Below are 10,397 nucleotides of genomic sequence, written 5' to 3' on the forward strand. Positions count from 1 at the left end.
AAGCTGGTCTTGAACTCCGGACCTTGTGATCCGCCCACCTCGGCCTCCCAAAGTGCTGGGATTACAGGCGTGAGCTACTGCACCTGGCCAGTAAAATCTTTAATAAATAAGCTAGCTTTAAAATTACTGGTAAACTACTATTAGAAATGCCTTAAGAATTGCCCAGCAGACATTTTTGTTTGCATTTATTAATCAAGCAATTTCATACTTATCCCTGCCAAATACTGTAAGGTGTCAAAATTTGGCATAGGGGTTACAAAACTATAAGCCCAGCCCAAAATAGAATAATCTTTGCTTTTGTAATTTGTAATAAATAAGACACTGATAAGGATTTAATGAAAATAGCTGCATCTTGAATGTAGTAAGACTACTGTAACTTCTAATCCAGTGGCTTTAGGCAGTCTAGTCCACAGGCAATAAGAGGTTTGTTTTGGGAAAGGACTGTTATTGCCTATTTCAAAGCTAAACTATAAATTACGTTCCTCCCAATGTTAGTTCAGCCTATGCCCAGGAATGAACAAGGACAGCTGGGAGGTTAAGAGTGACATTGAGTCGCTTAGATCAAATCTCTTTTCAGTGTCTCAGTTATAAGTTTGCAATGGCAGTTTTATAACTTTAAATAATGACTATCACAGTTTTCATGAATAATCTAGGTAAACAATTAAAACAATTAGGTAAATGTAATGACATAAATATTTGCAGACAAACTTGTCATAATTTAGAATATAAAGCTATATTAAATTAAATAATAGATATTTCACTATTTGGGTATTTTCCAATAAATACACATTGTAGGAAAACATTATTGCTAAAGAAAAAAGAAATGTGTCCTTAAAAAAAAAGTGAACAAGTTTTGTCTAATTCAAAGCTTAAAGGTTATGTATAGAACAAGGTGAAAGGAACCAGGAATAAAAAAGATGTAAAGAAAGTTATAAAAATAAAGAGATTTTATTCTATCTTTTTTGAGGTGAAAAACTTACAGAGAAATAATTTTATATAAGAAAGAATCTTGTATGGTAAATTTAGTCCTAAAATAAAATAACTGCTTTTATAAAAAGGAGGGATGTTCACAAGAAATCAGAAAGTCCAACCATGTCATGAGCAGTCAGTGTAAGTCACAATAAGAGGATTTACATATTTAAAAAAATTCACACAATCAAGTTGTCATATTAAGTTTTGGTTTGCTTAGGAAAAAATTAACTGAGATAATTTTTTTTTTTTAATTACGGTCATTACATCATTACATCCACGTATCTTCCTGTATGTGCTTTTAAAGTTCTTGTAACATTGAGTTACAGGGCTCTAACTCCTGGGTCTAAAAAGAACACCAAGTCCTGCTAAATCTTAAACACTGACAGCAATTAAAGGCTTATCTTCAGGCCCTGTAGAAGATGTCAATCAAAATAAACTGCATTCCTGAGACAGAGGGCAAGAAATTAAAGCTATTCAACTCTTCAAGGCCCAGGGACTGTCACCGAAGAGGTGGGTATGTAAGATTGTAAGGGCCAATTTTGAAAGATAAAATAGGTTCAGTTCCTCTATAAATTAATTATCAATGTCAAAGGTACACTGATGTAAAACCAATATATGGACCCTTATGTCAGATTAACAAGGTTTTCTTGAAGCATTGACCAACCTCTTAATAAAGATTATAAAGGTTATAAAAGGCTTATTGAAGTTGTATTTTATAATCAAGATTAAATTTTATAAATTGTTTACCAAAGTTTGAAAAGCAAATGTAATTGACTTCATGCTGTTTTTATTAGGGCTTCTTGTTTAGAAAATTCAGTCTTCTCTCTCAAAGAATGAAGGTGTTTGCTTTTTGAAATGCTTGAATTATCACTTAAATGAATGACTTTACAATGACCTGTAATCCTATTTTGTAATACCAAGTGTTTTAAACCTTTTATATTTGACAAACTTTCCAAAATCAAATTATAAATTATGCCTTTTTCTAACCTAATTAATCTTTTAAGACATTAGGTTCCCTAAAGTCCAAAAATGATGTAACTTAGCTTATTTGGTATAAAAATTATACAGGAAGCATTGTCAAATATGAAATGGTACTTGGTTTCTTTGGGCTATATTTGTATAAATGTGTTAGAGGTATGTATTCCAAAATTATGGGAAACTCTTATAATTCTGATGTACCTTAGTGTACATTATCAGTAATAATCATAATTGTTATGTTAAAATTGTTGCATGCCACAGAGGGAACAAATTTCCTTGTCAATTATTTCTTTTAACTATGGCTGCCTTAAAACTTTTTGTCATCCACAAACAATTGTCTTGTTTTATCTTGTTTTAAACCCTCTCTAAAAGGTGGGTTTATAATCAGCTGTAGGACTCTAACAGGTGCACTTAAATGCAGGTTTTCTGATAACTTTGTAAATTATGACATTGGAATAAAGGAAAACTTTCAGAACTTTCATGGAGAGCTAAAATGTTCATGGCTATCAAACAGAACAGAAGTTAACTGAATTAACTGAAGCAACAAAAAACTGAAGTAATCTTTTTGACTCTTTGCTTCAAACGTTGCTGATACTTTGTTTTGTTTTACAGAGTTAAGAAAACTTTTAAGCTATTTGTGGCTTTTAACAATTGAGTGAAGAACACTCCTGTGAACAAAATCTGGAGCATATTTGTTTCTCTCTACCTAAACTCCAGAATTTGGAACCTATTCGTGAGTAGTCTCAGTTTATGGCAATAGAGTTATTTGCGTAAGTGCAGTAAAAATCAGTTTTCTTTTGTAATAGGGCACAGTGAGATACATTGGTTATTTTACCAAGGCTTTGACTGGAATGGTGTGCTTTCCTTTAAGGAATCAAACTTGACTTACGGAGCCAATAAAGCCCTTGGAACAAATGGCCTCATATTTTGTGTACACAGTCCATATACAGGGTTTCTGAGGTAAGTAAAGAATGTCACTTTCTGACATGTGCAGAAGCCCTAGGTTTATCTTGGACCCTCCAGAGGAGAGGAAATTCACCCACCTCATAGGTATTTGACGGCACAAATCCATGGCTGGGCTCAGCTTTAAAAAGTCATATCTGAGATTCCTGCTATGCAGCAAAGTTCCATCAAAGCCCATTTAAAAGTCTATGTAAAAACTAATTACCCTTGCTGCACTGTATACAAATATTAGGCCAAGTATAATAAAGCAAACCAGTCCTACCATGATTTGTCTGTAGTGAAAATGGGAAACTGCAGAGAGAAAAATTATGTTTCAAGTAGACCTGTTGTTAGATTCTGGTCTGCCTGATATTTTTTTCAATTTTATTGTTTTCTACAGTTTGGGACCGAATTCTAATTTTTCCTGGTTACAAGTCTTCAAAATAATGTTTTCAAATTTTTTTCCTTCTTTTTTCCATTTTTCCTAATTTGGAGTCACTGAAAACTAAGTTGTGCTTTCTTAAAACCCTGTGTACTGAAGCCAGACAACTTAAACTTCAGAAGAAAGTAACAGCAACCTGTTCACGTACATAAGCCACTTTCATACCTGCTTACTAATGTACGGACTTCAGAGTAACGTGGCCTATATGGATGCTTTCAGGACTGTTCTTTTGTTTGTTGTTTTTTCTCCCTTCCTCCCCGCTGTTTTCTCTTCACAGGATGTGGGACTTCACAACCTCCTAAAAATGAGCTTTTGGGACCTACCCATCTAGGAATAAACCCTTCTAGCTATGAGAGATCAGATGAAACCTGAGACCAGAGACTCATTCTCTTATAAAATCCTGTCTCCAAAAGATTTAAAAAAAAAGAAAAGTGGGGAAATGTGTAGGAAAATGTCTTTAGCCCCCACAATCACTAAGAAAAACTCAAGCTGGGAACTGCTTAGGGCAAACCTGCCTCCCATTCTAGTCAAAGTCACTCCTTCGCTCACTGAGATAAATGCATTATCTGATTGCCTCCTTTGGAAAGGCTAATAAGAAACTCAGAAGAATAAAACCATTTGTGTATCACCTATCTGTGACCTGGAAGCTCCTTCTCAGCTTCCAGTCTTCCTGCCTTTGCTTCAAGTTGTCCCGCCTTTCCAGACTGAACCATTGTACTTCTTACATATACTGATTGATGTGTCACGTCTCACGTCTCCCTAAATGTATAAAACCAAGCTGTGCCTGGACCACCTTCGGCACATGTCGTCAAGGACTTCCTGAGGCTCTGTCACGGGCATGTCCTCAACCTTGGCAAAATAAACTTTCTAAATTAACTAAGACCTGTCTCAGATTTTCTGGGTTCACAGGTTCTTTTAAAAGAAAAGGGAGTGCAGACAGGTCCAGTCCACCATGGGGGGGTATGCAGGCATTGCAGCTAGAGGCCATCTGTACTTTCTGACAGACGGGGGGCATCTTGGTGACCTCTGGAATACCTGACTGCAGAGGCAGGTACTGCTGAGTATTCACCAGACTCCATTTTCTTCTCCTTCTGAACATACAAAGGCTTTATATCCCAGCCTTCACTTGCAGGGATAGGGGATCATCTGACAAAATTCTGGCCAATAGGAAGTGGGTGGGCCCCAGGAGTGGGCCCCACCAACCTTACCTTCCTTCCACTGGATACAGATATCCAACAAGGGATTCCAAAGCCCAAAGATCTCCTTATTTCAAGTGTGATCCCCAGAACAGCAGCACTGGTACCATCTAGATCATCAGCCATAGTGCTACCATTCTAGAAACACGGATGCTTAGCCCTAGCCCCACTCCCAAATTACTGAATCAGAGCCTTCATGTTAACATGATCCCCAGGAAACTTGTAAACACCTTATTGTCTGTGAGGCTCTGCCCTTAGGGGATGGTGAAGCCAATAACCACACTCACTGGAGCCCTCCCACTGGCCTTGGAGAGTCATATGAGCAAAAATAAATTTTGACTACGCTAAGCCACTGACAATATGGGGTTGTGTGTCATCAGAGTTAGGCCTCCCTAATCAATGGCCCATTTGTGGGGTTCATTTGTTTCTGGTTGTATTCATTCTCATCACTGATACCACATTTCACTCGAGAGCCTCTCATTTTGCTTTTATCTCTATTACTGTCTATCCCAAACACAAGCTTATATGGGAATTATACTTTGAAGATAAATATCTATGGAAACATTGTTTGGCTGTTGCATTTTTATCATTAGATTTCATCTGTAAAAACAGTCTTACTAAACAAATGCTAACTATATTTATTCTGAGATTTTTATATCAAGTCCTATATTTGAGAAACAAGTGTTATTCAGACCCCCCCAGGCTAAACCTTTGATTCCTGATTGATACTTTCTGAGAATCAATGATATTACTATTTTATCATATATTTTTCTCAAAGGTAGCCCCAAATCCTTGAAAAACAAAGATAATAAAAAGTCTTTATCTATGACAACTTTGAGCAGGTTTGGATTAAGGCAGCTTCAGGGGCAAGTAGAAAATGCATATTTTATTTATATTAGCAGAATCTTACTCTGGAAAAACTACAGGGTGACTGTTAGAATTTTCATCATTCTTTTTACCAAATAACAAAATTAGTGCTACTAACATAGTGGGTTTCTTGCCACTGATAAGGCACCTGTGGGATGAGATGAGGCCTGTGCATATATGTGAGCTTCCATTAGTTCAAGGTGAAACAGGAGTAGATTCTAGCTCACTCATTTGTTCCTTTTATTCATTTATTAAACCTTTAACAAACATGTATGAATGCTTGCCACGTACAACATCTTAGCTGGGTGCTATGAGGATTACAAAGACAGTCCCTACCACAAAGGAACTTACAGGTGTAAGAGAAATAGATATGTAAAAATAACCATAAAAGGAGGCAGATTAGAACAATCATTACAGCAGAGAACAAATCATAAAGAGAAGAGATGAATTCCAACTGGAATCAGAAAAAGATTCATGAAGGAAGTGGCGTTTGAACTAAGTTTCAAAGAGCAGACAATTATTTATTTATTTTTATTTATTAATTGACCAGAGAAGAATTTTGATGAGTCCTGGAAAAGTAGGAAGTGAGGAGCTGCTGAAGGATCCACAAGAGTGAAATCACTGAGAGGTCAAAGGGTTAAGTGCATTCAGAAAATATGGAGTGAGCACTGCAACACACTCCTGTCCTTTTCACTCCAAAGACTGTGTTCTTTCCCTATAACTTTTTGACCTCAAATCTGATCATGCTTTTGATGAGTGGCAGTTATTTCCATGAAAGGGACAAAGCTAACAACTTGAATATTTTAGCAAAGAAGTAAAGGTATAATAATTGCTACCATTATATGTAGTCTCAATTCTAAGCATATGATTGGAAGTGGCAAGGTACAGAAAGAACTTTAACATCTCAAACCCATAAGATGTAAGATTATATTTAAAGGAAAAATGTCATACCCTAAAGGCTACCTTCATGAACCCAAAGGAGCCCTCCAATTCCAGTCTGCCAAACACTAACTTATATGAAAATGCCTTCTAGGCAATCCCATTTACAATAGCTGCCAAAAAACAAAACCCTATGAAAATATTTAACCAAGGAGGTGAAAGATCTCTAAAAAAAATTATGAAACATTGATGAAATTGCAGATGACACAAAGAAATGGAAAAACATCCCATGCTCATGGATCAGAAGAATGAGTATCTTTGAAATGACCATACTGCCCAAAGCAATCTATAGATTCAATACAATCCCTATCAAAATACCAGTGTCAGTCACAGAATTAGAAAAAACAATCCTAAAATTCCTATGTAACCAAAAAAGAACCTGAATAGCCCAAACAATCTTGAGCAAAAAGAACAAAGCTGGAGGCATCACATTACTTTCAGGCCTCTGAGCCCAAGCTAAGCCATCGTATCCCCTGTGACCTGCACATAGATACATCCAGATGGCCTGAAGCAAGTGAAGAATCACAAAAGAAGTGAAAATCCCCGGTTCTTGCCTTAACTGATGACATTCCACCATTGGGATTTGTTCCCGCCCCACCTTAACTGAGTAATTAACCCTGTGAAATTCCTTCTCCTGGCTCAAAACCTCCCCGACTGAGCACCTTGTGACCCAAACCCCCTTTGACTGTAATTTTCCACTACCCACCCAAATCCTATAAAATGGCCCCAACCCCATCTCCCTTTGCTGACTCTCTTTTCAGACTCAGCCCGCCTGCACCCAGATGAAATAAATAGCCTTATTGCTCACACAAAGCCTGTTTGGTGGTCTCTTCACACAGACACGCGTGACACAATTACCTGACCTCAAATTATACTACAAGGCTATAGTAAGCAAAATAGCATGGTACTGGTATAAAAATAGACACATGGATCAATGGAACAGAATAGAGAACTTAGAAACAAAGCCACAGAACTACAGCCAACTGATCTCTGACAAAGTCGACAAGAACATACACCGGGGAAGGGACGCCCTTTTCAACAAATAGTGCTGGCAAATTTGGATTGCCATATGCAGAAGAATGAAAATGGGATCCCTCTCTTTCACTATATACAAAAATCAACTCAAGATATAATTAAAGACTTAAGTGTAAGACCTGAAACTATAAAAATTCTAGAAGTAACCTGGGGAAAATTCTTCCAGACATTGATCTAGGCAAAGAATTCATGATTAAGACCTCAGAAGCACAAGCAACAAAAACAAAAAATAGATAAATGGGACTTAATTAAATGAAAAAGCTCTGCAAAGCAAAATAAACAATCAATAGAGTGAACAGAAAACCTATAGGAGAAAATATTTGCCAACTATGCATCCAACAAAGGACTAATATCCAGAATTTACAAGGAACTCAAACAACTCAACAACAACAACAACAAAACAAATAATCCCATTAAAAAGTGGGCAAAGGACATGGACAGATATTTTTCAAATGAGTGAATGGCCAAAAAGCATATGAAAAAATGCTTAGCATCACTAATCATCAGAGAAATGCAAACTAAAACCACTATGAGATGTCATCTTAACACTAGTCAGGATGGCCATTATTGAAAAAGATTAAAAAATAACAAATGTTGGTGAGGATACAGAGAAAAGGGAATGCTTATACACATTGATGGGAATGTAAATTAGTACAACCCCTATGGAAAACAGTATGAAGATTTCTCAAACAACTAAAAATAGATCTACCATTTGATCCAGCAATCCCACTACTGAGTATCGACCCAAAGGAAAATAAATTGCCATATCAAAAAGATATCTGCATTTGTATGTTTATCACAGCCCTATTCACAATAGCAAAGACATGGAATGAACATACATATCCATCAAGGGAAGATTAGAAAATGTGGTGTATATACAAACACAATGGAATACTGTTCAGTCATAAAAAAGAATGAAATCAGGTTTTTGCAGCAACACAGATAGAACTGCAAGCCATAATCTTAAAGTGAAATAATTCAGATACAGAAAGTCAAATACTGCATATTTGCAGTATTATCTCACGATTAAGTGGGAGCTAAATAATGTGGAGATGTGGACATAGAGAGTGGGGTGATAGGCACTGGCAACTTCGAAGTGTGGAAGGGGGTAAATGATGAGAAATTGCTTAATGAGTATAATGTACATTATCTGGGTTTGGGTTACAATAAAAACCCAGACTTCAGCACTACGCGATATATCCAGGTAACAAAATTGCACTTGTACCCCTTATTTTTTATAAATAAAATAAGCAAATAAAATGCTTCCTAGTGGTAAATTTTTCACTGCAGAAGTTTTGTATTTAGATAATTACAAAAATAAAATCACAAAATTAAATATATTCTCACAGAACGTTTGGATTCTGAAGAACATGTTCACAGGCTGCAGCTTGAAAAAAAACACTGGAAAGAATATTCAATTTCTGCTCCTAGTGTGTCATTAATTATTAATTAGCTGTGTGACCCTGGGAAACCACTTAACATCCAAGGACCCAGGCCCCGCTCTTCTTTCTGCCACTGTCATGTACAAATAATAATGATGCTATGTCGTAAGGTCATAATGAGACCTGAATAAGACACACATGAACACTGACAGCAATAACTGGCATTTGTTAAGGGCAAAATAAATGCCGGTTATCATTACTGTTGTTGCTCTTGTGAGAGGACTTCTGAGGTCCCTTGTGCCTTTAAAATTCTGCATATTTTGAGTCACTGTCTTCACCGAAAACTAAGCGGACTGGTCAGAGACTCCTGAAATTCTAGGACTGGAGACAACAATGCAGCCCGGACAGAAAAACATTACCTTGGCATTTTCCAAGCAAAGATGAAGTGTTGCAGGGAAGTCTGGCCTCCACTCAGCACATTCTTTGCAAAATGACCACAAATACATTAGTGATGATTTGAACCTGTTTTTTCTCTTTGAAAATAAAAGCTACCCAATGGAGTAATACCTAAGGAAGGACCTGAATTCATGACAAACCTTTACCCAAAAATCTATCCAAAAATGGAAAAGGAACATCTTTGAAAAGACTCTTAGGTATCAAGATCACATTGCTTCAACTTTTACATTACCAGAATTTCTCTAACAATGTCTTGGTTCTAGAAGATTAAAGGCTACTCTGATAACATATCAGATCAGGCATTGATTTCTAGCAAAACACTTCAGCTTGGTGGGCCTGAATTTTCCTAACTGTGGAAAGGGTAGAATAGTAATCAACTTGCCACCAAGTGACATGCATCAAATGCTTTGTGACTTTTGGCTGAAAGAAGCCACAACAAAGTTGGTTATTTATTAAGTACACTATGTGTTCTAATAATAAAGAAACCTCTGGGGCAATGAGACGAGAGCAGCTTTCCTGTGAAAAGGCTTCTCTGACATTTGCACGTAGCCCATGGCTCCTAGCGCGCGTTGCTCAGGTGCTTATCGATCCTTCTCATTATACTTCCCAGACAGGAAGGAACGTGTTGGAACGCAGAGCATCTGGACTGAAGCTGAAGCTTCATGCTTGCCTTTCATTTACCCCATTTGGAAAAGCAATTTCAGATCCCACCTATTTCTTTTTATTCTTTGTCAAACAATTTCACACATGCTAAGGACCACGGCTTTCTGCTGCCCAAGGCGGATGCACGTCATACAGTCTATGCTGCCGAGTCTTGATCTCCCGGACACACTGAGCTGTCTCAGATATGCAGTCCCCGCCGATGATGACAAGCAGAGACTGCCAGTGACCAAGCCTACTTCTCTCTGCTCTGTGGAAGCACAGCTGCAGTCCCACATGTCCCATCATGCTTTCTGCTCTGAAATATACCTCCTGGGCTGTTGAATATTGCGTCTGTTCACTAATTAGCACAGTAGCCCCCATGTGTGTGCAGATGTTGAAAGGTCAGGAAAAAAACTCTCCGTATTTTAGTAGACTTTCCCCATAGATCACTGTGTCTTAGAGATATAACTTCATAAAAATAGAGATATTAGAACTGTGAGATCTCAAAAAAATGATATAGCATTCCACTTAGTGAGATGCCACTGT

At 37.2% G+C, this 10,397-nt stretch overlaps 1 protein-coding gene across 1 annotated transcript in view; it reads right to left on the minus strand.

The window, feature by feature from the left end:
• RYR3 (ryanodine receptor 3) overlaps positions 1-10,397 on the minus strand; it is a 403,627-nt gene that overhangs the window by 269,935 nt on the left and 123,295 nt on the right. The window contains exons 15-17 of the mRNA XM_011989131.1: positions 8,251-8,265; positions 3,803-3,807; positions 3,531-3,560 (exon numbers count right to left, since the gene is read on the minus strand). Of these exons, the coding sequence (XP_011844521.1) occupies positions 3,531-3,560; positions 3,803-3,807; positions 8,251-8,265 (50 nt within the window). The remainder of the gene's footprint in view (positions 1-3,530; positions 3,561-3,802; positions 3,808-8,250; positions 8,266-10,397) is intronic.

This window comes from Mandrillus leucophaeus, unplaced genomic scaffold (assembly GCF_000951045.1).
Source record: "Mandrillus leucophaeus isolate KB7577 unplaced genomic scaffold, Mleu.le_1.0 Scaffold347, whole genome shotgun sequence".
NCBI classification, from domain to species: Eukaryota; Metazoa; Chordata; class Mammalia; order Primates; family Cercopithecidae; genus Mandrillus; species Mandrillus leucophaeus.